Genomic DNA, 26,871 nt, shown 5'->3' on the forward strand with positions numbered 1-26,871 from the left:
TCCTTCTTTAAAATCGATGTCAGGCTTGCCATTGTAATCGCCTATAAATTCAGTCAAAATTGAGTGCATGTCTAGTGACAAACACCGTGTTAATTCATAGATAGATAGATAGATAGATAGATAGATAGATAGATAGATAGATAGATAGATAGATAGATAGATAGATAGATTCATTCATTCATTCATTCATTCATTCATTCATTCTATGCAATTGAATTTCCCAGAGCTGCTTTGTTCCTACTGTTCAGTATTCCCATTTTGAAGGTGGAATTGATTCAGAATGTTGTAGGTGATTTTTTTCATGTTAATGTGTATTACACAACATGCAACCCTTTGGATCCTCCTTTATCAATATTTACTTACCTAAATATAGAATAACCATAAGTGGGCAGAACAGCAGTGGGAATGAGTGACTTCCAATCTCCTGCCAGCTTCCTGATTGACTTTGTGGGAAGCTGGCAGGGAGTATTAGAAATCACAATCAGCTGACAGTGGTGGCGCTATAACAGTCGCTTCTTAAGTTACTTGAAATTTCAGTTCCATGGGAATAATGGGTGCTGGATTTGAAATGCATTTTTAACTGAAAGACTTATTTCTGGCACCATGATTCAAAAATTGTTGCCTCATGATGCATCATTTTGCTAATTGATGGTTAAAACAGACAAATACAAGAAAGTTTTAGTAATATGTAGACTAGACAGCATCTGCCTCCTTGATGTTTCTGATTCATCAGTTTTTCTCATTTAAAACCAGGCATTTGCCTTGCAATAGATATTTCTACAGCAGAAATTGCAATGTTTTAAAAGTTTCCTGCTATGTATTCTTGGCACTCCTTTGATTACAGCCTTGTTATTGTTTTTCCCCCTATAACTAAATGCTAATGTATCCATTAACTACGATGACTATATGAGACTTTGCAAGCAGTCAAATGTATACAATTAATATTATTCCATGGTGTAATAAGTAATACAAAATGCCTTTTATTTTTATCTTTGATCGCATATTCAGTATATTTACTTAATTGTTTTAATAATAGGTATATGTTTTGCTATGTATTAAAATATATTATTAATCACACTGCATGTTAATTTTCTTTCTCTGAACAGTGGTTCAACTTGAACTCTCTCTTGACTGGTCCAGAACTAATATCTGATACTTATCTTGCACTTTTTCTGGCCCAGCTACAACAAGAAGGTAATGCTAATTTTCAGATGCTGAATGCTGTAATATTGCTGTAATATTCGTCTAAGAAAACTCTTCCTGTGTTGCTTGACCAAGTTTTGTAGAATGTGTAATCAAATTGCCAATATTGATAAAGAGCATTTTTCTATTCATTAGTCCCTTGCCCACTAATCCCTGTATTTTATATTAATTTTTAGATTATCTTCCTAATCTGTTCATATCCTTTTATTTCTCATAGGTTATTCAATATTTGTTGTAAAAGGTGACTTACCTGATTGTGAAGCTGATCAATTACTGCAAATGATTCGGGTGCAGCAAATGCAAAGGCCAAAATTAATTGGGGAAGAGACGCTGCAATCAAGAGATCAGAGGTAAGGTAAATAAAAGCTTGTATTTTAATGGATTCAGTGTAAGTATTTTTGAAGGGTACTATTATGTTTACACATGGAATAACCCAAAATTTGTGTTTGCCTATAATAAAGATATTATCTATTTCTAAAGGAGATATACCAAATACAAAATAAATTTTGCATCATTTCTGTATATTTTTTTAAAAAATGGGATTTTTTTAAGTCTTAAAGGCTTGGATTTCTTTCATAGCTATCCATGCAAATGCAACTATTAGAAGAATCTTAAATAAAGATGGTGTCATCGGTGCTATATATAAATTCACTGACCTCATTAATAAACTGCATGGGTGCCACAAGATCCAGAGACACTCTGAACAAAGGGGGCTATCCAATGGTTTATGCTCTTTGTGATTGTGGTGACATGCAGACAACAGCACATACAGTATGTATACCTGCCCTTTGTGTCCCATCAGTGTACACTTGAGGGGACCTCATGGCAGCATGACAGAACACAGTGTTACTAGTTTCTGGGGAACATCTGATTAATTTGGAGATATTTTAATTTTGTATTTAATATTTTAAATTGTATGTCATATGGTATGCCTTATTTTAATTGTGATGCTTCTGACACTGACTTCATTCTGATATCCATCTTTTTTCTGCTCACTGTATCTTTTAAAAACGAAATCCTTCTCTCTACCACTCCTCTAGAAATAGCGCAACACTTGGCTTTAGAATAAAAAAACATTTTTTGTTTAACTTTCCCAGGGTGCAAAAAACAGACTTAGAACAAGCACTAGATGTTAGCCAGTCCTTCGATAATAATACCGATATGTTAGATGAAGATGAAGAAAATTTCCAAAAAGCACTTGCACTCAGCAGACAGGAAATTGATATGGAAGATGAAGAAGCAGATCTCCGGAGGGCTATTCAACTTAGTATGCAAGGTAAAAGATTATATTTTGATTTAAAAATGAATTGATATGCTGTATGTTTAATTTTATTCAAACGTAAGACAACAAAGCAATAAAGCTACATTGAAGCTTTTTATGTGTGTGCCTTTGACTCCTGGTGTTGACTCCTGGTGACTGCCAGGACTAGTACCAGCAGTTTTCTCTGCAAGAGATTTGACATGGTTTGCCACAACTTTCTTCCTAGAGCTGAGAGACAGTGATTGGCCCAGGGTCAGCCTTGGTCACCTACCAAATTTTCTGCTCACAGAAGCATTATAGGCCTTTAAAATGTCTTTATAGATAAGATTGGCACACTTAAAAAGGAGTTAGAATTTATTTAGACGTATTAAGTCAAAAACATTTATTCCAAATCATTTTCAAACACTGCACAGCCCTATTAAATAACAGTGTTTTATCTAGTGATGTTTATCTAGTGATTTGGATTTACTTAGGGTTTTGGTTTTTTTTAGAGAAATTTATTTTCTGGAGCAGAGGGATTCTTTCTGAAGTGATCAAATGCAAGGATTTATTCCCAAGTTTGAATGATTTAATAATAACTTTGGTGAGGAAAGCAAGTGGAGTATTTGCAAGAAATTGTTGTTTTTTTAACATTCACATATGTGGGAAAGTATGAGGAATGTTGAATGATAAAGAACAATTTACTACAGTTGGAGTGCTTTGTTGGCAGAAGTGTGGTTGAGTGTCAAAATTAAGCTTCTTGCTTTTTCCATCCCATAAGAGCAAAAACAAAAAGAGTAATCTTGCTTTTTCTCTTAATTCAGTAACCAAATTCTGAAGTCTAAGGTAGGAATAATAATTTTAAAATATTGTGTCTCACATTAATATGATAAGCATTTCAGCATTTCAAGATTGTCTTAGGCAGTTATTAAAAGATTTAACTATCTCTGCCTATCTCATGGGAGGCTCAAATTCCTGGCCCTTCTTAAGGGCGTACTAATTTAGCAGCTAAGCATACTTGTGCCTGTCTTTTAGAATTACAGTGCCACTTGAACTCACCCATTAAAATAGTATCGTCCAAGAGAATTGATGTAGTATAGTGGCTAAAGTGTTGATATACAAATGGGGAGAGCTAGTTTCTAATACAATTTCAATTATGGAAGCACACTGGGTACATTTGGAACAGAGCACACTTAGCATAGTAAACTTCTCAGGATTGTTACTGCTCAGATAGCAGGCCTTGTACTATGCTTAGATGTAATTGCATACCAAATAAAAATACTAAATGCTAAGATAGAGGTGCTAATATTTTACATATTTTTTAGTTTTAATTGCCTAGAATTACCAAAATTGCTGGCCTAGTTTTAGACTTGCCTTCTTATAAATTCCAATTATAAGGCATTTATAATGAAATATACGGTAATCATTATACAAGTAGTTCTCTTTTAGCAACTGCCTTGTTTAGCAGCTATTATACTGCCTTGTTTAGCAACTGTTCACAGTTACAGTGGTGATGGTTATGACCATTAGCTACATATACGATCTTCACAAGTCTGCAAAACTAAAGTAAGTTCATAACCATAGTCACAATTTCACTTAGCAACAACTGCTTAACAGCTAAGTTGCTGGTCCTTATTGTGATCACTAAATGAAGGCTACTGTAATGTATTTTGTAATCCTAAGGTGTTTCTCAGTCTCAATTTCCACCAGCTTTCCAAGTCAGGATTCTACCTGTGTCACTTACCTGGATAGTTTTTGTTTTGCCAACTTGAAATATTTTTTTGCTCCCAGGATACAGAACCTAACCTGGAGAAAAATACACAATATATATTTGGGTGACATTGTCCTGCCTGCTTGGGTCTACTGCATATTGAACTGGCCTGGCTGAAATGGAACTAGCACCTAGACACACTTAGAAAGTAGAATATATATGAACACATTGAGGCTAGACTTGTAAGAGTTCGCTTTATTGCTCACCCAAAGGAAATTGGTCTTATCTTCTGAGTTAGAAAATGTGTTTGTGCAAATACAAGTCTGCTATTAATTTTAATTTCCAGCAGTCCTCCCCTATTTCCTATTAAATCATAGTCGTATAAAATATATCAATAATCTCCATATTTAAAATATGTATTGATGTTTATTATCTATGCTATTATAATTTAATTTAATAACATTTATATACCGCCCTTCTCCCTGAGGACTCAGGGCGGTTCACAGGGCAGAATAAAATAACCAATACAAACATTAAAAACAGATTAAACAATTGCCCTAGTTAAAAACAATATAATACAACGCTAAAAACCCCCAGAACAATTAAAAAACAAAAAATAAAACAACCCCAACACTCCCCCTCAGGCTAGGCCGGCTTGTACAAACAAAAATGTCTTGAGATCGCGGCGAAAGGAGCGAAGATCGGGCGCCATCCGGAGCTCTACCGGTAGCTGATTCCACAGCTCCGGAGCGCCCACAGAGAAGGATCTCCCCCTGGGGGCCACCAATCGACACTCTCTGATCGGTGGCACCCTGAGGAGGCCCTCTCTGTGGGAACGCACAGGGCGCAGGGAGCTTGATGCCGGCAGCAGATGTTCCCTAAGGTACTCCGGCCCCATGCCATGGAGTGCTTTGAATACCGTTACCAGTACCTTGAATCTCACCCGGAAGACAACTGGCAACCAATGCAGCTCACGGAGCAGAGGTGTAACGTGGGAGTATCGGGAGACTCCCAACACCACTCTCGCGGCTGCATTCTGTACCAGTTGGAGCTTCCGAGTGGTCCTCAAGGGCAGCCCCATGTAGAGAGCGTTGCAGTAGTCCAGACGAGAGGACACGAGCGCATGAGTGACCGTGCACAGATCATCCCGGCTAAGATAGGGCCGCAACTGACGCACCAGGCGAACCTGTGCAAAGGCCCCCCTAGTCACGGCTCCTATATGATCTTCCAAGGTGAGCCGTGAATCTAGGAGGACCCCCAAGTTGCGAGCCCTATCTACGGGGGGTAATAGTTCACCCCCCATAGTTAGAGATGGAATATCCGAATAAACCCGGGATGAAGATATGCAAAGCCACTCAGTCTTGTCGGGGTTGAGCTGGAGTCTGTTCCTCCCCATCCAGACCCGAACCGCCTCCAGGCAACGGGACATCACGTCGAGGGCATCACTGGGGTGGTTTGGGGTCGAAAAGAAAAGTTGGGTATCATCAGCGTACTGATGATACCCAACTCCAAAGCCACGAATGATCTCACCCAGCGGCTTCATATAGATGTTGAACAGGAGAGGCGAGAGGACCGACCCCTGAGGAACTCCACAAATGAGAGACCTCGCGGTCGACCTCTGTCCCCCTGCCAACACCGACTGCGAACGTCCCAAGAGATAGGAGGAGAACCACCGTAAAACCGTGCCTCCCACTCCCAATCCCCTGAGACGCCGCAGCAAGATACCATGGTCGATGGTATCGAAAGCCGCCGAGAGGTCTAATAGGACTAGGACAGAGGAATGCCCCCTGTCCCGAGCCCTCCAGAGATCATTCACCAGCGCGACCAATGCCGTCTCCGTGCTGTGCCCGGGCCTGAAACCCGATTGGTACGGGTCTAGATAATCCGCTTCATCCAGGACCAAAGGGAGCTGATGCGCCACCACACTCTCAACAACCTTCGCAAGAAAGCGAAGGTTGGAGACAGGACGAAAGTTATTCAATACAGCAGGGTCCAGGGCAGGCTTCTTGAGGAGAGGCCTCACCACCGCCTCCTTCAAGACGGCGGGGAAGATACCCTCACTCAAAGAAGCCGATATAACTGCCTGGAACCAGCTGCGTGTCCTCTCCCGGGCTGCATAAACCAGCCAGGAAGGGCACGGGTCCAATAAACATGTGGTGGTGCTCAGCCTCCCCATGATCCTGTCCACTTCCTCCGGAGTCACAGAATCAAACTCCTCCCAGATGATATCGACAAGACCACCCGTGTCCTGATCGTCAGACTCTGCCCAGTCAGAGTCCAAACCGGTCCGAATCCGAGCGATTTTGTCCGACAGATGTTGGTTAAACTCCTCGGCACGGCCCTGCAAGGGATCCTCCCTCACCTCCTGATTTAGGAGGGAGCGAGTCACCCTAAACAGGGCGGCCGGGCGATTATCTGCGGACGCGATAAGGGTGGCGAAGTGGTTAGACCTCGCCTCCCTTATCGCAGCGAGATAAGACCTAATGTAGGCTCTTAGTCGCAATCGGTCGGATTCGGATCGGCTGGACCTCCAACCGCTCTCTAGGCCCCGTCTCCGACGCTTCATCTCCCGAAGCTCCGCAGAGAACCATGGAGCTCGACGGGATCTGCACCGGGTCAGGGGCCGCAGGGGTACAACTCGATCAAGAGCCTCAGTGGCCGTCCTTTCCCAGGCTTCCACTAAGGCATCTGCCGAGCTGTGAGCAAGGGAGGCAGGTGGGGACCCCAGAGCTGTCTGGAACCTCTGGGGATCCATTAAGCGTCTGGGGCGGTACCATTTAATTGGTTCCAAACACCCACGGCGGGGGGTGGCAAAACGGAAGACCAGCCGCAGGAGATGATGATCGGTCCAACAGCTATTTACATTGTAAATAGCTGTTCAGATCCAACAGCTATTTACAATGTAATACATAGGACTTCCTTTAAGACGATATGAAACATTCAGCTGGTAGCCCAGCTACTAAATAGGATTATACGAGTATTATTTTTTAAATTTATTTTCATAAATAAGTGAGTTGAACTGAGAGAAAGTGACGGCCTTAAATCACGCAGCTGGTTTTCATTACCAAGGCAGACTAGACCTCTCAGTCTCCTGGTTTTGAAATGCAGTCATATTAAAATAACTGCATTAGATCACAGGTGAAAGTGTTCATTTTGAGCTTCCATTTATTCAGTAGCCAGGATGAAAACTAGAATCTTGTCCTGGTTTGTGGAATGTCCTTCCTGATCATATCTAACTGGAACCATCCTTTTTATTGCCAGCTATGGAGGAAACAAATCTGGGGATAATTTTGTTTTGTTTTGTTCTAGGCTTTACAGTATGATTGATGGCAGTTGCTTTTAAAAAATTTTTATATTGTTCCTTGTTATTACTGCTTAATTCTTCTATTATATGATTAGTATACAAATTTGCATTGTACATTGCTTTTGCTATTTTATCCGAAACATAGTAAACATCCCAGTTAACTTAACCTTCCCAATAAGTGGGTGTGTGTGACTTTTAGGAGAACATCGAAGTGGCTTCTCAGATTGTTGCACACAGAACATTCCACATTCATCTGCAACAGGCCAAACTGAATCTCTCCCATCAGAAGAATTGCGGCGTCGAAGACAGGCCTATTTTGAAAAGTAATGTAAACTGTGTAAAGCATAATTTGTGGGTGGCAAGCCCCAGAAGCATTTGTTAAGTGATATTACTTTATTACTTGCTGTTTTTCAAGTATTCCGGATTACATTTCCTATCTTTTCTAATACTAACTATGCTGGTTAGAATTGTAGTCCAAAGTACTGAGTTCTAAGAGGGGTTTTTTTTTCTGAATTAACTCATACCAGTATTTAACTGGTTCTTAAACTCCTGAACAACTCACTCAGTTTTGCAAATATCTTGATTCTTTTGGCTTGATATTATAGTACAAGACTGAGGCACCATGCTGGCTGCAGATAGCAGGATTCCGTTGTTGGCAAATCACGCTACCTACGTAACTAATTCATTGGTCAGTTATATAGATTGTTCCAGTTTGAAATGCAAATGAATGTATGATGCTTTATCACAATCACTTAGGTGTTTTTATTTAGGATAACCTAAGTTGTAAACTAGTAGCAAATAGATAATTTATATCTATTGCCATATTTATGTGTTCATTCATTAATTCTTGGCAAACCTGGTGTCTTCTTGTTCAAGAGTGGCAACAGTGTTACTATTTTTAATTAACAATGCTATACTGCCTGCTTCTTGATATCATTCTTTTTAGTGCCTCATTTTAATAAGACTTTATTTCATAAGCATATTTCTGTGTCTGATTTCCCTTTTGGCTTGTTCTAGACTATAAATTAATTTGGATATGGTACCAAAACACATCTCCTTATTATGTAATGATAAAATACATTCATTAGCAATTGGTACTCCTGTAATCCTTATCTGTTTTATGCTTATAAATATGTACATGTATAATTATCATCTGTGATTATCATTTTTATTTTGAAGAATGTTTTTGTGTTGCATCAATACAAAAAATGGTAATAACTGAAAGTGCATCAACAGGGAGACTTAATTTCCTCTAATAATCATCACTATAATTATTGTCCAGAAGCACATTCTAGTAATGTGCCAAACTCCATATTCTGATCAGACAACTTTCAGGTTTCTGCTCCTGGGAACATTTTTTTGTTTCTCTGAGAATACACTTGTTTAGCCTTTTCAAGGGTAGTTTGTTATCTCCGGGCTTTGGAATTAGATGTGATTCCCAATAGTCTGGTCCCAAAATATTTTTTGTATTGTCTATTCTGTGTTAGGAGAAAAATGGAATCTGGGAGAAAAGACCAAAATGTGGAGTTTTGTCAACACTTGTTAGTAAGCTTATTGGCTAATTCTCTGGGATCAATGTACCTTACATATTACACCTTTCTGATTAAATTTTTTAGAATTACATATTTTAAACATGCATACATACACATACATGTGTGTATGTTAATGTGTGTATTGCAAACACTGAAATGTATTGGTCCAGCTTCCTGTACTCTGAACTTTTCAAATATTACTTCATTATTTAATAGGAAAAATTAAACTGGATGAAGAAAGGCAAGGAATCATAAAGTTATAGGCTTTCCTATGGATAATAAAAATTAATGCTACATATTTCTCTCTTTGATTGCTTTAGACATCAGCAGCTGCAAAAGCAAGTTCAGATTCCACAATTCCATGTTGAAGCAGCTACAAATTCGCACACACTAGTTAATGACACAGGTATTGCTTTTATTTGCTGGATTTGAACACATTTTCCAGTTATTCTTTCAAATGATGAGCCAAGGATATCTTTGTTTAATACATTTTACCAAATATCTTGTTAACTTTCTGTATCATTGGTCAGCATATCCTTCTGGAAAATGCTGTCTGAAATTCAGACTTTCAGAAAGCACTGCTGCTCTGCTCTGTGGCAGTTCCATGGGGGGTGGAATGTCTTCCAAAATGCTATTTTGTGTTCTGTGTTTATTTTGAACATCTCTTTTATAGAGGTTATGTAGAGAATAGCAGTGAAGTACCAATGTGTGAATGATGCCCAGTGCTGTTCTTTCTCATCAAGTACAAGTATGTTAATACTTGTTCTGAATTGATGCTTGGACTTGGTAGTAGCTGAGGACTAATAAACTGGGAATAATCTGTTCAGTCTACTCTAAATTGGATCACTCCTTTTGATTAGATTTGTAACTTGGGAGTGCTCATTGAGTCAATTCTAAGTCTAATGGTCTCAATGGCATAGGGCAAAATTCACCCTTAACTGCCAACTTATTTGGGTGCCATAGATCTGCCATTAGCCATATGTTGAAAATCTGTTGCTGGAGTTCACAATGCATTATATATGAAACTAACTTTAGAAAAGTCTAGTTAGTGCAGAATGGACATTGGAACTAGCTGTCTTGAATATCATCACTGCAATGTTGTGTTAATTGCAGAGATGGCTAGCATTTTTTTCAGCATCACATCTATTACTATTCAGCTTTAAAGGTGTAAAAGGCTTGGGAACAGATTATCAGAAGGACCACATATATTTTGTTTGGAAGTTGTTTTCTGGGTATTTACTCAAAGAATGGATAATGAAATAGAATAACTAACTAACTAAGCCAATGACCCATTGTGGTGTAGTGCTTAAAATAAACAACTAAGGCAGGCTAGAAAACCTCACATTCAATTCCTCACCAATTATAATAGTTTCTTTTAGCCCAACAGGAAAAGTAGGCTATAAATGTAATCAGTGCTTTTTTTCTAAAAAAAAAAAAAAAAGGTGCCGGAACTCAGAGGTGCTGTCACTGGGAGCGATGCCAGTGTCTTGCTATGGCGTCACCGCCCATCCTTTGCACCTCCACCCCTGCGGCTCAGAGCTACAGGCCGCAGGGATTCCCCTCCCCACAGCCGCCGCAGGGATTCCCCTCCCCACAGTTGCCATGCCACGGCCCATGCTGAGCCGGAGCTGCTCCGAACCCTGACCCAGTGCTGTGTTCCTCGTGGCAGTGGTCTCCGGCGCCAAACAGCTGATGGCCTCCGGCACCAGCACTAATTCACTTACTGCCCCGTCACTTCCAAATGCAGTAAGTGAGCGAGCAAGCAAGTGGCGTTTGGAAGTGACGGGGCAGTGAGTGAATGAGAAAATGGCATTTGGAAGCGTCTGGGCAGTAAGTGAGTGTGTCAATGAGCAAATGGCGTTTGGAAGCGACGGGGCAGTAAGTGAGCAGGAGACCTTTGAAAGAGACGGAGTGAGTGGGGGAGAGACTGAACGAGGTGCCTTTGAAAGAGACAGAGCAGTGAGTGAGAGCGACTGGAGGCTTTTGTGAGCAAAGTGTGAGTGAGTGGGAGGGAGTCAGAGTGACTTGCAGGAGTAGAAGGAAGCATTAACATTGAACCTCAACTTTTTTGCTTTTCTATAATATTATAAACTAGCCATTTCTATAACAATAAATGAATCTAACCAATGAAACCCAAAATACCCCCCCCCTTTTTTTGGTCAAGTTTTTGACATCTTGTTCAGCACTGGTGGTACTTGAATATTGTCATGTCCTAAAGTGGTACAATTTCTGAAAAGGTTGAAAAGCCCTGATGTAAATGCAGCCTAAATTGTTTATTGCCATCCTATTTGCAAATAATATCTTACTAGTTGAGATGGTGTAGTTGGGCAGCAGGCAGGGGTGCAAAGTTCCTGCCTTCGCTGCAGACAACTTGCCGGTGCAAGGTTTGCCGGCGGGTTTTTTGGCATGCTCAGCAGCAATTCCTATTGGCTTTTGAAAGCCAATAGGCCCGGGGTAAACAACCTTGGCTCTTTTATGACTCGTAGACTTCAACTCCCAGAAGATGTTACATAACATAACATCAACTGGAAGATGTTAAACTGTCCTTCTGTTTCTTTCCTTCCCAAAAAATGTGTTAATGAGTCCTCTCTAAGCTTTGCTGATCAGCTTGTCCTGGGTTGTTTTGCCGTAAAACGGAACGGTGTGCAAGTTGCAGTTGAGACATCCCATCTCATTTTAGATATATCACATATACAGTGGGACAAAAAAATATTTAGTCAGCCACCAATTGTGCAAGTTCTCCCACTTAAAAATATGAGAGAGGCCTGTAATTTTTATCATAGGTATACCTCAACTATGAGAGACAAAATAGGGGGAAAGAATCCAGGAAATCACATTGTAGGATTTCTAACGAATTTATTTGCAAATTATGGTAGAAAATAAATATTTGGTCAATAACAAAAGTTCATCTCAATACTTTGTTATATACCCTTTGTTGGCAATGAAAGAGGTCAAACGTTTTCTGTAAGTCTTCACAAGGTTTGCACACACAGTTGCTGGTATTTTGGCCCATTCCTCCATGTAGATCTCCTCTAGAGCAGTGATGTTTTGGGGCTGTTGCTGAGCAACACGGACTTTCAACTCCCTCCAAAGGTTTTCTATGGGGTTGAGATCTGGAGACTGGCTAGGCCACTCCAGGACCTTGAAATGCTCCTTACGAAGCCACTCCTTCGTTGCCCGGGCGGTGTGTTTGGGATCATTGTCATGCTGAAAGACCCAGCCACGTTTCATCTTCAATGCCCTTGCTGATGGAAGGAGGTTTTCACTCAAAATCTCACGATACATGGCCCCATTCATTCTTTCCTTTACACGGATCAGTCGTCCTGGTCCCTTTGCAGAAAAACAGTCCCAAAGCATGATGTTTCCACCCCCATGCTTCACAGTAGGTATGGTGTTCTTTGGATGCAACTCAGCATTCTTTCTCCTCCAAACACGACGAGTTGAATTTTTACCAAAAAGTTCTACTTTGGTTTCATCTGACCATATGACATTCTCCCAGTCCTGTTCTGGATCATTCAAATGCTCTCTAGCAAACTTCAGATGGGCCCGGAAATGTACTGGCTTAAGCAGGGGAACACGTCTGACACTGTAGGGTTTGAGTCCCTTGCGGCGTAGTGTGTTACTGATGGTAGCCTTTGTTACTTTGGTCCCAGCTCTCTGCAGGTCATCCACTAGGTCCCCCTGTGTGGTTCTGGGATTTTTGCTCACCGTTCTTGTGATCATTTTGACCCCACGGGATGAGATCTTGCGTGGAGCCCCAGAACGAGGGAGATTATCAGTGGTCTTGTATGTCTTCCATTTTCTAATAATTGCTCCCACAGTTGATTTCTTCACACCAAGCTGTTTGCCTATTGCAAATTCAGTCTTCCCAGCATGGTACAGGTCTACAATTTTGTTTCTGGTGTCCTTCGACAGCTCTTTGGTCTTGGCCATAGTGGAGTTTGGAGTGTGACTGTTTGAGGTTGTGGACTGGTGTCTTTTATACTGATAACAAGTTCAACCAGGTGCCATTCATACAGGTAACGAGTGGAGGACAGAGGAGCCTCTTAAAGAAGAAGTTACAGGTCTGTGAGAGCCAGAAATCTTGCTTGTTTATAGGTGACCAAATACTTATTTTACCAAGGAATGTACGAATTAATTCATTAGAAATCCTACAATGTGATTTCCTGGATTCTTTCCCCGCATTTTGTCTCTCATAGTTAAGGTATACCTATGATGAAAATTACAGGACTCTCATCTTTTTTAAGTGGGAGAACTTGCACAATTGGTGGCTGACTAAATACTTTTTTGTCCCACTTTAATTGAAGATTGTAATTAGTTGCGTGTGCACGTTCAGCAAGTGTGATGTATTTGTGCTGGCATTTCTAGGCCTCTTTCCAACCACATCCAGAAAAATTTGTAACAAACATTGGAATTCTCAAGGCCATGTTTGGTATTTCCCAGCAATCTGTTACTGGAAGGAAAAAGCAATCCCTGCTGCGTTACTGATCCCAGAGAAGCATTTGCATGTTTGCAGGTATCCTTAGGATGCCATAGTTATGGATGAGAAATATTGGTTGCAAAGTTGGCATTTCTGGATGTAATATAGATATTGTGGACTTATTTTTGTTTCTTTGCATGTTTGATATTTTTAAAAAGGCATATGCTACTGACTACGTTTATGCACATATGTAACATCTTTTGCTAGGTTACATGACCACTGCTTGTCCAGAATGTGAAAAGTGAAAGATTGTGACTAAACAAAATTTTAATGTACAGATAATACCACCAGAAATTATTTTAATAAATGTTGTTATTGATGTAAAGCTCACCATGGAAAACATTGTATATTGTTATGTATATATTAGGTTAATTGGTGCCTTGGTGGAGCCTTGGTGGAGCAGTGGGCTAATGCCTCCTTAAATAACACCAGCTGCCTGCAATTAGTGCAGGTTCGAGTCCCACCAGGCTCAAGGTTGACTCAGCCTTCCATCTTTCCGAGGTAGGTAAAATGAGGACCCAGATTGTTGAGGGCAATAAGCTGACTTTGTAAAAATGCCGCTGGGGTGGGGGGTGAAAGCCCTAACAAGCAGGCATATGCATAGAATGAAGGCTATTGCTAAGCACATTGATTTGTGCTTCTTAGATTGTAAGCCGCCCTGAGTTCGGAGAAGGGCAGGATATAAATGGGATTTAAAAAAAAAATATTTAAAGACCGAAGTGCAACATAACTAGATTCTAAATAATCTATTTTTCAAAACACACAACAGTCCAAACAGTAAAAGTAAAGTCCAAATTAAGAATATTTCATTCTTAAAAATTGTTTGATTTAAAGTGGTTTAGTTGTAATAGATGGTCATAGATTCAAAATAGTTTTCAAGAGTATGTACAAAAGATACTATTTTTTTTCTAGCATCAGCTAAATTAGACATATTACATTGAGAAAAATGTTTCTCATTTCTTTCCTGTTACCTTTATTGATTTCATTGCAGAGATGTTAACATAGGAAATAGATTATTTTGTTATCTAATTTTACCTTCCAAAAGACAGAAGCAGATGAAAAATGTGAGGTTCTTTCCTGTTGGCTTTTTTGAATTAGCTGTTTTAGATTCTAAAAGTTTAGTTCCTAAAGAAGTAACCTTGTAAATAATTTTAATGTCCTCCTCTAGTGCAGGGGTAAGCAACCTTGGCTCTTTTATGACTCAAGGACTTCAACTCCCAGAATTCCTGAGCCAGCATGGCTCAGCTTGGAAACCTCTCTCTTTCCCCTCAGCATGGCTGGCTCAGGATTTCTGGGAGTTGAAGTCCACGAGTCATAAAAGAGCCAAGATTGCCTACTCCTGCAATAGGCTTTCGAAAGCCAATAGAGGGATTTATTTTTTTTTGCAAAAAAAAAAGGTGCCGGTACGCCATTCAGAGCATTCTATGAGAAAAAAAGCCCAGAATGTAATAGAATAAATAAAATATTTGCTGCTTTTTTTCTTTTAGAATTTATATCAGCTTTATTATTTTTGTTGTTTGGTTTAGTGTTGAACTTTTCTGAAAACGTATGGTAGCTCTGCAGTAAATATACAAGCTAAATATGTTTTAAGGCTTTTATATTTTTCTAACTTGGAACCTTTTCTCAAACTCGGTAGAGTAGAAATAGAAACAGAATAGGTTATATGGCCAAGTGTGATTAAACATACAAGGAATTTGTCTCCATGTTTATCTGTCTCCATATCTTTAGTATTTGCTATAATAGTTGAAACTATAATATGAAACATTTCCTTCTTTTTCCTTTGTATTGTATTTGTAAAAGCGTCTACATGAGGTCTACCTAGTTCTACTTGTTACATCATCCTTCATCAATTTTGCCAATGTTCTTCAGGTCTACTGAACCACAGCTGTCATCATTCCCAGCCAGTGTAACCGTTGGAAATTGTATCTAGAAATAATAGAATTGCCTCCAATACATTTATAAACCGTGAAGTTGGTGTAATGCTTATGTATACACTTCAGGGTATGGTAAATTCAGTATCAGTCCATGTGATGACTTAAACATTAAAGGTAGTCCTTGACGTACAACCATTCATTCAATGAATGTTAGAGTTATGGTGACTTATGACTGGTCCTCTTACTCATGGCTGTCACAGTGTCCCTATGATCACATGATCAAAATTCAGGCTTGGCAACCAGCATATATTTACAAGGATTGCAGCATCCAGGGTCATAATTGCCATCTGTGACCTTTCAAGCTGGCTTCTGACAAAGTCAGTGGGGACTCCAGATTCACTTAACGGCCTCAGTGATTCACTTAACAACCCTGACAAAGTCAATGGAAAAGCCAAATTCACATAATGACTACAGTGATTCACTTAACAATCACAGCAAAAAAAAAAAGATTATAAAATTGGGCACGACTCCCTTAAACACTGCCTCACTTAGCGAAGGAAGTTTGGGTTCCAGTGTGGTTGTAAGTCGAGGGCTATCATGCTATTTGCTAAAAGTTAATAAAACATTCAAACACATCTCAAAATATCTGAAAAATAAAAACAGGCATCTATTAATTATGGTTGGAGGCTTCCTAATTTATTTTTTGATTGTAATGTTAAGTCAAGGGTTTTCCTGTTCAGAGGAGTCTGTAGTTGAGTGCAATCTAGCCTGCTCTGTGAATCTACTAACAAGGAAAAGGATAAATCCTGGGGGGAAAATAATCCCCCAATCCTCTTTACCAATTTCCTAAACCAAGAGTAGAGAACTAGGTTTAGTTCCAAGTAAATCCAGGCTCCTGCCTGACTTGGAGACCACATGACATTCCAGAGGTTTAATTTACATCAGTTGGTCAGATCATGTTCTGACTCCTAATTCCATTTATTTTTTTTAAAGGCACAGGTAAAGTGCTGCCTATATTGTACAATTGGTAGCAGAAAGTAGGAAATGGTTAATAGGTCTTTTGGGAATTCCTGGATAGGCCAGTCTGACAACAAGAGGTTCCCCACTCCTGTCTTGAACTAGTAAGCTATGAGCATGGGAACTAGAGTTTTTCTCTGTCTTTTTAAATTATTGATGTTCTAGAAACTAATGTGTTTTATTTTCTTGTTTCTTCTCAGGAGGTGATATGAGTGAAAATGATATGCTTCAGGCTGCTATGAATATGTCCTTGGAAACTGTTACAAACAGCTTGAACACAGAAGAAAAGAAATGACAAATATTTATTCTAATCTGAACACTACATTCTGTATTAATTCTGTGTGGGTGGCATAAAGGTAGGGTTCATTTCATTGATGTACCAAAGCAAGGTAACAGTGGTGAGACTTAGACTGAAGATCAGAATTAAAAACAATTTGGTTACTATACAATAAAATCTCATTAGTTTATGGTTATACTGTTGACCTTCTGGGTAATTTCTATTCAGTCAGAAGAACAATGAGAAAATGGGTATTGATATACAATAAAATCTCATCCAATATTTTTCTGATGCATAGATGTTCAGGTTAAGCTTATGGTATCTGCAGATCTTTGTAGAGGGAGCAGCTCTCTCAGTTGTGATGGCTTGTTCTTCTTCACAACTGTTGTGATCTTAACAGGAAGATCAAGCACTCACCTGAATATAAAGCAAGGCCTTGGAACTTTGCTAAATAAGATTATGTGAAATCTAAAAATTTGTAGTTTCACATATATGCTCAAAGGCATTCTAAGTATCATGTTTACGATGCACTTCCAAAATTCCAGATTTACAGAGATATTTGAATTACGTGCATGAATTACTGTACATCAGCCTAATTCCAGAATTTAATTATTTAACAACATTTTGACTAAGAATAGCAAGAGATTTTCAGACCATCAACCCTATTTTGGAAGACTTTGCTAGAGTATTACAGTTACCATAAAATGGAACATCCTGCTTTTATTCTCCTGCTCCTCCAGATCTGCCTCCAAGCATTCCAATCTTCCAAAGCTGTTTTGAAAGGCACACTGGAGGAACCTACTCCAGTAGCGGACTCAAGACTTATTTCTTCCTTGTTTTGCTCTAAAAATGCCTTTAGTATTTTTTTACTAAATGTTGGGCCAATACTGGCTCTGATGCACTGATCTAGTATATATATATATATATTCAGCCAACACCTAGAATTTGATTAACTGAAGTCAAAAGTGTTGGATATAGTTGATAAATGTTATTGTAATTCTTATTTGAATTGGTATTAATATTTTATCTTTTGTTAGATATTTCTATAAGTATTAATACTATAAAGCTGGACTTAAGTTAACTTGTACTGAATCAGCTTATTGGTCCATTTAGGTTAGAATTATCTATTCTGGCAGTGATTCTCCAGTCTCAAGCAAGAATCTGCTACCTGAATTGCTTTTGATGGAGGATAAGAATTAGAATTAGAGTTAAACTGGAACTTCCTACATGTGTATCACGTGCTCTGCCACTGAGCTATAGCCTTTCCAAAATTCCATATTTTGAAATGAGGAAGTTAAGAAGATTTTGATGCCATGATTTCAGTGCCACATTAATATGCATAACTACCATCTGAAATGAACCCTGCATGGTTACTTATGTGTTAAAAATGGCTATACATAAATGAATGTGTATGAGTATGTACTTTATCAGATGTTAATGAATGTCTTCTTGTAACAGATTTGCGGCTTTTCATGAATGGTTTTCATTCATGCATCTTACTGTTTATTCTGTTTCTGTTGCCAAGGGAAACTGGGAAGCAAATTCTGTAAGCTAGTTTTATTCTGATACTCAAACAATACATAACAAATATTATTGCAGGATGACTAAATTTGGCATTTTGTATTAAAAATATTTTTCTTTTTTGCAAAAGATGCTTTAAGCATACATTCTGTTTACATATACATATTAAGGCTATAGTTTTGGATACAAACAATATACTCATTAAACCTATGGATATTTGCCAGATACACAAAAAAAATTGTGAAATTGATTGGGTTTTGCAAATTATTTTAAAATTATTATATTGCACCATGTTGATGTGTCATTCTTTGCTACTGAATGATTAGTAAATGTACACAGATTATGGTACTATAAAATACAATATTAAAATTGATTTTGATATTTGTTTACAAACAATTACTTAAGTGGAGAGTTAAATATGAAAGTCAAATGCCTCTTATTTTCATGTTTCATATGTTGTTGATTTCTGTGAAACTATTACAAAAGTACAAGCACTGCGATTTGGTCCAGGGATAAATACTGTAAGAGTGTATCTAGCTTTGCCAGTCAGTAAACTGAACGTAGCTATTTCAGATCTGCCTAATTTATTAACAGAAAAAATAACACCATATTTACTGCATGTTATTTTGGAGAAAAAAACAACATTAGTTACATAAAGCTATATGCATTCAATTTAATTGTGTTTAAGCTACTACTTGAAAAGAAATATATGAAAAGATGTATAGATGCCATGAAATGAAATCATACTAGTCTGTAAAGATCATAGTTTTATTTTTTCTTACTTTTCCAATAAATTGTGTCCTTGTGGACAAGTTGAATTTGGATGAATTTAGATCCACTTCTTTCAAATGTATCTCTTCGTTAAAGCAAGGTATTTTTTTCAACACATATACGGTATATACCATATCAATTATAAAGCAAAGATTTTAAAATATTTTTTTCCATTTAGCATGTGCACTTAAAGGTGGAACCCTTCTTTAAGAGTCAACTTGTGGTGAAACTTTTTGTGGTTTACATAAAGTTAATGCAGTAGATTTTGAGAGAGTATTTTTAGTAATTTAGAAATTTTTCTACTTGGGGATTATATTAGTGGACAGACTTGAAAATTGTCCATTTGTAATGGTGAACATTCCTAAAACTGAAGAGTATGGAATCCACTTTTGGTGGAAGACCTGAAAGAAATCTGGATTTCATTTATAACAATGGCCTTTTTTAATAATGTGCTCTGAGTTTTTTCTTGTTCTATTGGCATTGTAACCAGATCAATGGTCTAGAATTTATTTATTTATCATACATGTATGGCCACCCATCTCCCAAACATGACCCTGGGCAATGTACAATAAAAAACAAAGTCACAATATTGAAAAGTATTTCAGAATTAAAATGTATTATTTAATTGCTAGGAAAGATTATTAGGTGTTACAAGCAATGTAGCCACTTCATTAAATCACCACTTCCTTGAGATCCCCAAGCCTATCAACACAGACAAGTTTTGAAGGACTTCTACAAGGACATAGGGGATGGAGCCAATCTCACTCCTAGGGAAGGGCGGGCATAATATTCCATAGAGCCAAAATCATTTGGTTCATTGTCCTCAGTCAAATTTAGGTTCTTGGGAAAATACATACTAGTCCCAAACCCTTAATTATCTGTAGTTGCCCAGAGTTGCCTTATTGAGATGGGCAGCATAAATTTTATTTTAATAATAAAATTAAAAATATGTCGTGTTATGTAAGATATAACAATTACCTTAGTATAAATAAGAACAAGCTCTAATTTGAGGACAAAGCAAAGACCAGCTTAACTTCAGCTCAGTGATAACCAGTGCCTCCTTTATAAACTTTTTGAAAACAATAGTGTTATCACACAGGACAAAATTGATGCTCAGTGTAAAACACACAAAAAGCACTATGGCCACTGGACCCAGGAATATGATGTACCATATTATTATGGCCTAGCTTATATAAATTAACCCTGTTGGCTTCAGAAAAGCTTTTGAAACCTGATTATCACCCTGGCCTAGGAAGAGCACAGCTCTGTAGGGAGGGAAGTATGAATCATACCAAGGTCACCTACAGGTAGTCATCGAATTATGAATGGAATGGAGCCTGCCCATTCCATTTGTAACTCAAAAATTTGTGGGAGTGAATCTCGTACCTCGAATGAGATCATTTCCTGCTCATTAAGATGCACATGGCTCATGAAGTGCACATGAGATATCTCAGGGTGGGGAAGGCCATGGAGGGCCTAGTGATGGAACAGCCCCCCAAGGCCTCCCCAACCCATTAAGAGGTGCCGAGAAAGATTGATCTCAAGAAACATTTTAGCGCTGCTCACTTGTGTGCGCCAGCCTTATTGAGAGCAATCCTGCTCTGCACCTCCATTTCCTTCCACTCAGAGCAGAGCAGAGAAACTCAAGCTGCTGCCGCTCAAACACTTTTTATCTGAACAGAGACCTTGGGGAGATGGGGAGCTCCTCCTGTGTGCAAATGCAGCGCTTGAAAATGCAGCAAATTGCTGCCTTTTCAACCACCCCATTTGCTCCCAAACTGAGCTCCTCATCTCCCCAAGGTCTCCATTTGGATAAAAGGTGTTTGTGCGCCTATGGGACTCTTGGAAACGCAGTGATTTGCTGCATTTCCAAGGGTCCCTAGGTGCTCAATCACTTTGTATCCAGAGACCTTGGGGAGATAGGGAGCTCCATCTGTGTGCAAATTCAACACTTGAAAACGCAGCAACCTTTTGGACACCAGGGACCAGTTCCATGGAGAGAGGTTTTTCTGTGGACTGGAGGGGGCGTGGTTTTCATGTGCTGCCTGAAACTTGTGGATGGGGCTTTGCTTCTTTGTGTGGCCCAGTTTCTGGCATGCCACAGACCAGGGGTTGGGGACCTCTGCTTTAATAAACTTTTGCTGACTAGGTTTGAACAAGGCTTTAAGGATTTGCTTAAAGATTATTTGCTTATAAATAAGAAATGGGATATAAGACAACAAGATCATTTGCTGTATTTGAAGAGAAGGTGATAAGTTAACTAAAATGTTTATACTTATGAAGAAGAAGTCAATTTTTCTTTATATTTTTTACTATTTCCTTATTTTTCTTTTATATTTTTTCTATTCTTTCCTTTTCTATTTTTTCTTCTTATTCTATTTTCAATTTGTATTAGTTTTGATCTTTTTAATTATAATTTTTAACAAAATAACAAAAAGTACCAACTTTTAACTTGTCACTTGGAGTCCTGATACATAACGGGGCTTACATGAAGTTCTATAAACACTCAGTAACAAAAGAAAGCAAAAATTCAGAAAATACAAAAAGGGCAAATACTTTTTTGACCTAACTTTAGTTTCTTTTTTTCTTTTCTACAAAAAGATAATTATTTATTGCAGGACTTATTATTTTTGCTTCATCTTTTTCTTCAATAAATTGTTACCACAATGATTTAATAGATTTATATGAAATCAACAACTCTTGCTCTTGCAGTTTTCAAATGGGTCAGCATAAAAATGTGGGTTTATATATGTGTATGTATACAGATGGTTTGCAACTTACAACGATCTGTTTAGCAACCAAAGTTACATCGGCAGTGAAAAAAGTGACTTGCAACGTCTTTGCACTTGTGATCGTTGCAACATCCCCACGGTCACATGATCATTTAGCAACAGAAATTCTGGTCCCAGTTGTGGTTGTAATTTGACAACTAGCTGTAGTCTTCATTAGAACTTTGCAGTGAAGTTTCTCCAAACAAATGCTCACATTTAACATTAATGAGGGAAACACCCTCATTAATACTCCTTATTTCAACAAGGGAATTTTCTCAAATATTTGTGTTATATTAATATTCAACTCCCAAATTATGGCTGGTTATAAATGACATACACAAAGACATGAATATGGAGATCATACTGGGCAGTAGTGCACGCAAAAAAACAAGGTATCTTTGTGGTTTCGAAAATGAACTTGAGATAACAGTGTGATGTTGGTAAGCAAGCAAGTAAGCACCTCCTAGGATAGTCTCCAGTTCTGGTCACCACAATCTACAACATGTCCACTTTGGTGGAACAGTTGGAAGCATGTAGTATATTAGGCGAGAAAAGGGAAAATTACAGAGATACTATATCATTAAAGAAGGGGTGGAGCTGCTCAAAGTTGTTCCAGAAGAAAAAGAAAAGAAACAAGTCTAAATTATTAGGAAGTTATTGGACCATAGGAAACAAAAATGATGGAGCAAGGATTTTCTACTTTATATACAATATATAAAGTGGCTGTATATAAAGTAGGAAATCCTTTCTCCAGCATTTATTTCAAAACGTGGCTAAATGCAATGGTTACGATTGACCTTGGAGGCCATTTACTCTTGCTCACTGCCCTGTATTATTCCTATATTATGCAAAGCTGCACAAGAACAATTTCAACTAGCAGAAACACTACCCTTAACAGATACACAGTACCTACTGTATTCTATTATTTGGCTGAAGATTTGGGAAACAGACTAAAACGGAAGATGGCATCTATTCTGAAGTATTGTGTTTTGTTTTTTTTTAAAAAGAAATTCACTGGAACAGAATAAAAAGTGCTGTTACTGTTCCTATAAACTGAGGAAATCACAAAGGAGGGGCACCCACAAGTATTTCTGGATACCACGTACGGCTTCGTGAAATATTTCACATCTGTGTACAGGGGGGGGGGAAGGTCTAAGACAGGGGTCTTCAAACTTGGCCCTTTTATGACTTGTGGACTTCAACTCCCAGAATTCCTCATCCAGGCACACTGGCTGAGGAATTCTGGGAGTTGAAGTCCACAAGTCATAAAAGGGCTAAGTTTGAAGACCCTTGGTCTAAGAGCTATCCTCCAAGAATAGGAATTCAGTTGCATGTCGAGTTGGGAATTAGCCACGGATACAATGGATTTCCAAGAAAGCGTGCTGCACCACCCAAATTTTTGGATGGCACGGTGCAAAGCCAGGTGAAACTAAAACTGCCCTTTCCGGTCCTCCTTAGGCTGAGGGAGCGCAACCTTTCCGCTCTCCAGCGTCCCGTCGACCTTTGTTTCTTTTAGACCACAGGTAGGCAACCTCGGCTCTTTTTATGACTCGTGGACTTCAACTCCCAGAATTCCTGAGCCAGCTATGCTCAGGAATTCTGGGAGTTGAAGTCCACGAGTCATAAAAAGAGCCGAGGTTGCCTACCCCTGTTTTAGACGCATCCCCGAGCGCATACGGGGGCACTCTACCCTTTCGTGCTCTATGGTGAGCTGGAGGTGTCATGGCGGCCGTCGAGGTGGCAGCTGGATCTGGAGGCCTTACAGCTGATTGAGAAACCCGGGTCCGGACGGCTGGCCGGCAGAACTACTACGATCAGAGCTTTTTTTAGGGACAAAAAACTCACCTGGCAACTTGCTGCTCTTCTTTTAAGCGGCTAAACCGAGGGACGCCCCCGACTGGGGTGGGGGAAAAGCGGCGTCGGAGACCCCAGCTGATGGTTACTTCCGTGTTTTCTCCTTTCCGTGGACCGTGTTGAGCCCTGGCTGGGATGTCGTCGTGGCTGGGGGGCCTGGGTGCGGGTTTCGGCCAGTCCCTGGTGGGACAGGTCGGAGGCAGCTTATCGACACTGTCCGGGCACATCTCCAGCTTCACCAAGGATATGCTCTTAGAAGGGACAGAAGAGGTGGGAGGTAAGAAAAGGCGGCGATGGGGAGGGGAGTTAGGATCAAGCGGCAAAGATCCAAGTTGGCCAGACTATGGCAGGTTAGAGTTTCCGGATTGGGGACGGGAATTCTCCTCAAATATTCTCCAGTGAGATTGTGGAGATATTCTCTGTAAAATGGAGCCTTGGTGGAGCAGTGGGCTAATGCCTCCTTAAGTAACACCAGCTGCCCGCAATTAGTGCAGGTTCGCATCCCACCAGGCTCAAGGTTGACTCAGCCTTCCATCCTTCCGAGGTAGGTAAAATGAGGACCCAGATTGTTGGGGGCAATTAAGCTGACTTTGTAATAATGCCGCTTGGGGTGTGTGTGTGTGAAAGCCCTAATAAGCAGGCATATGCATAGAATGAAGGCTACTGCTAAGCTTGTAAGCCGCCCTGAGTCTTCGGAGAAGGGCGGGATATAAATGGAATTAAAATAAAATAAAATAAAAATAAATAAATGTTACCTGTATCCTGCAGGTGGAGAATGGCAGCATATGTTTCCCTCCTGTGGGAAAAACAAGGAAGGGATCTTGGCCCAGGTACTTGAGGAAGGCAGTTGTTTTGAACATTGAACATAGGATGTTTTCTTTTTAATTCTGCCTTTCCTCCCTTAAACAATAACAACTCTGAATGTTGCAAACAAATAAGCAAAAAAATAAAAATAAAATATCTCCAGCCTGGTATACTACAAAGAATTTGGAACTGCAGCTTTCGTGGAGCAGTGGGCTAATACCTCCTTAAGTAACAACAGCTGCCTGAAATTAGTGCAGGTTCGCATCCCACCAGGCTCAAGGTTGACTCAGCCTTCCATCCTTCCGAGGTAGGTAAAATGAGGACCCAGATTGTTGGGGGCAATTAAGCTGACTGTAATAATGCCGCTAGGGGTGTGTGTGAAAGCCCTAATAAGCAGGCATATACATAGAATGAAGGCTACTGCTAAGCTTGTAAGCCGCCCTGAGTCTTCGGAGAAGGGCGGGATATAAATGGAATTAAAATAAAAAATAAAATAAAATTTATTTAAAACATTTATATATTGTAGCCCTCGACTTACATCAAACTCTGGGTGTCTCCCAATCAACAGTTAAAACAACATATATATGAATTTAAACCATAAATCCTCTCATCCACCTCATCCTATCCCAGTACTTGATCTTAGGTACTTTAAGGAAGGCTAGGAGGGTAGAGACTGTCACAGAAAAGGCATAGTTTCTAGACCCATAAGATGGCAATATTTAAAGGAAGGGACTAGGAACATGCTTACCCTATCTGTTGTGGTAGGGAGTGGCAGTCCTGTGGATAACCTGAGCTTGGGCTTTTAATGGTAATAAGCAGCATCTTGACTTGCATCCGTAAGGAAATTGGGAGCCATTGCAGCTCACACAACAGAGGTCTCATATGGGTAAACCTAGGGGTTACCGATCACTGCATGAACCACCATATTCTGGACCAGGTGCAGCTTCTGGGTAGTCTTCAAGTGCACCCACATGTACAGTGTATTGTAGTAATCCATATGGGAAGTGGCCCTCACAGTCCAGGAATGGATGCAGTGTGCACACCAGATGAATCAGTACAAAGACAACCTTGTCCCCCCCCCCCAATCACCGCTCCTTGAGCGGAAATGGTGCGTTTAGAAGGCTCCCCCAAATTGCATACCCATTCTGACTCTGGATGGGGTATCCAGAGTCAGATGAAGTATCATCTGAGCCTGGGGGGCAAAAACCCAGAGCCATTCTGTCTTGCCAGGGTTGGACTAAGACTGATTCCTACCCATCCAGCCTCTAGCCTAGCACCTACAAGCTGACTGGAAATTCACACAACCCAAGGATCAAAGTATATACCATAGGGGGGAAAAAGTCTTGGGTGTTTGGATTATAAATTGATGGCTTTCTTTTTGTAAGATATTCTACTCTCTTAGGAGCCAAAGAAAAGGTTATAGGTGGATAAGACTGGTAAATTATCCCAAAGTAATTTCTTGAAACTAAAGATTTTTGAATAAGGTTCTTATTAAAGGTTTTTATAGCTTTATGTATTAAAACATTCATTTCATCTGAACTAAGAAATAAGTATTAATACAGTTGATCAAAATATTTAATATCTTCAAATCCTTATTATGAATAGTTCTGTTACAATAGGCATATCTTATGAGAGGAAGGATAGCAACACTGTAATATAGAGGAAGAAGATAGTACTGGACAAAACATGACAAAAGTATCAAAAGGCTCTTTAGATTGTAATTTTCCATAAATTATGTCACAAAGCGGTTTTAGAGAACCACTAACTGTATGTAATAATTTTAATTCAAATATGGAGAGAGTTGCTTGAATTAAGAGATTTACAGATTTACCGTAAATTTAATTGCTAATGAAGCACTAATTGAAGTATTTAGAAGTGATAGCAGTCATATAGCAGGCTGTATGACAACAGATGGGATAGAAGAGAAAGTGCCAAAGTCCAAGACCTGTATTATAAGTAGTAGTATTATTACATTCAGACAAGACAATAGCATTCCACAATTCCTGTACAGATTACTGTTTTTTTCTATATGTATTACTTTCTTTTAAGAAAAGCTGTTAATATAGATACTATACGAGTTCTTTCTGCACCTCATTATATGCATAGTACGTATGCTTTTCCTGCATGGAAGTGGCCTTCCTAACAATCATGCTATGTATTAATAAAGGCGCCTCTAAGATATCATAATTTGTTGTACGACTTTTTTATTTTATTCTGAAGAAATAAAGTTGATTGGGAAGGCTTGAATAGCCTTCTGTCATACCTGCTTTGGGCTTATTTGGATAGCTGATCCTGTAGGCAGATGATATTTTTCTGCAATCTAAGTGTCACAAATATAATGCCAAACAAGAAAAACAGCCTGGATGGATTTGTAAGCCAAAGAGGCAGACCAGATGATTGACATTATAGTTCCCCATTTGAAATTAATCTGGCAGGTTGGTTAGAAAGGACTTCAGTAGCTAAACTGGTGATTAATTGAAGGATTATATGGCCTTAAGTTTGTTTCCACTCT

At 39.2% G+C, this 26,871-nt stretch overlaps 2 protein-coding genes and 1 long non-coding RNA gene across 8 annotated transcripts in view; 2 read left to right on the forward strand and 1 right to left on the reverse strand.

Annotated features, from left to right (window-relative positions):
• The window catches only part of ATXN3 (ataxin 3), a 30,748-nt gene extending 11,767 nt beyond the window's left edge, over window positions 1-18,981 (forward strand). For 3 of the 4 annotated variants that reach the window (XR_014494425.1, XR_014494426.1, XR_014494427.1), the window contains exons 6-12: window positions 1,107-1,194; window positions 1,421-1,553; window positions 2,301-2,479; window positions 7,658-7,781; window positions 8,064-8,146; window positions 9,311-9,396; window positions 16,562-18,981. Coding sequence is in view for 1 of the 4 variants with exons in the window: in XM_083379499.1 (XP_083235625.1) it covers window positions 1,107-1,194; window positions 1,421-1,553; window positions 2,301-2,479; window positions 7,658-7,781; window positions 9,311-9,396; window positions 16,562-16,656 (705 nt within the window). In the remaining 3 variants the exon portion in view is untranslated. The remainder of the gene's footprint in view (window positions 1-1,106; window positions 1,195-1,420; window positions 1,554-2,300; window positions 2,480-7,657; window positions 7,782-8,063; window positions 8,147-9,310; window positions 9,397-16,561) is intronic. The other variant, XM_083379499.1, reaches the window with a different exon arrangement.
• On the reverse strand, window positions 9-4,596 carry LOC310650771. Its single transcript, XR_014494428.1, has 3 exons — window positions 4,188-4,596; window positions 1,454-1,533; window positions 9-41 (listed from the first exon to the last, which is right to left on the reverse strand). It is a non-coding gene; the product is annotated as an uncharacterized lncRNA (long non-coding RNA).
• Window positions 18,982-23,186: 4,205 nt separating the features above from the next.
• TRIP11 (thyroid hormone receptor interactor 11) overlaps window positions 23,187-26,871 on the forward strand; it is a 43,295-nt gene continuing 39,610 nt past the window's right edge. For 2 of the 3 annotated variants that reach the window (XM_083379484.1, XM_083379485.1), the window contains exon 1: window positions 23,432-23,832. In XM_083379484.1, the coding sequence (XP_083235610.1) occupies window positions 23,691-23,832 (142 nt within the window). In that variant the 5' untranslated portion in view covers window positions 23,432-23,690. Of the gene's footprint in view, window positions 23,225-23,431; window positions 23,833-26,871 lie in introns of those variants that run through there. The other variant, XM_083379486.1, reaches the window with a different exon arrangement.

The sequence above is a fragment of the Vipera ursinii genome (assembly GCF_947247035.1).
Source record: "Vipera ursinii genome assembly, chromosome: 1".
NCBI classification, from domain to species: domain Eukaryota; kingdom Metazoa; phylum Chordata; class Lepidosauria; order Squamata; family Viperidae; genus Vipera; species Vipera ursinii.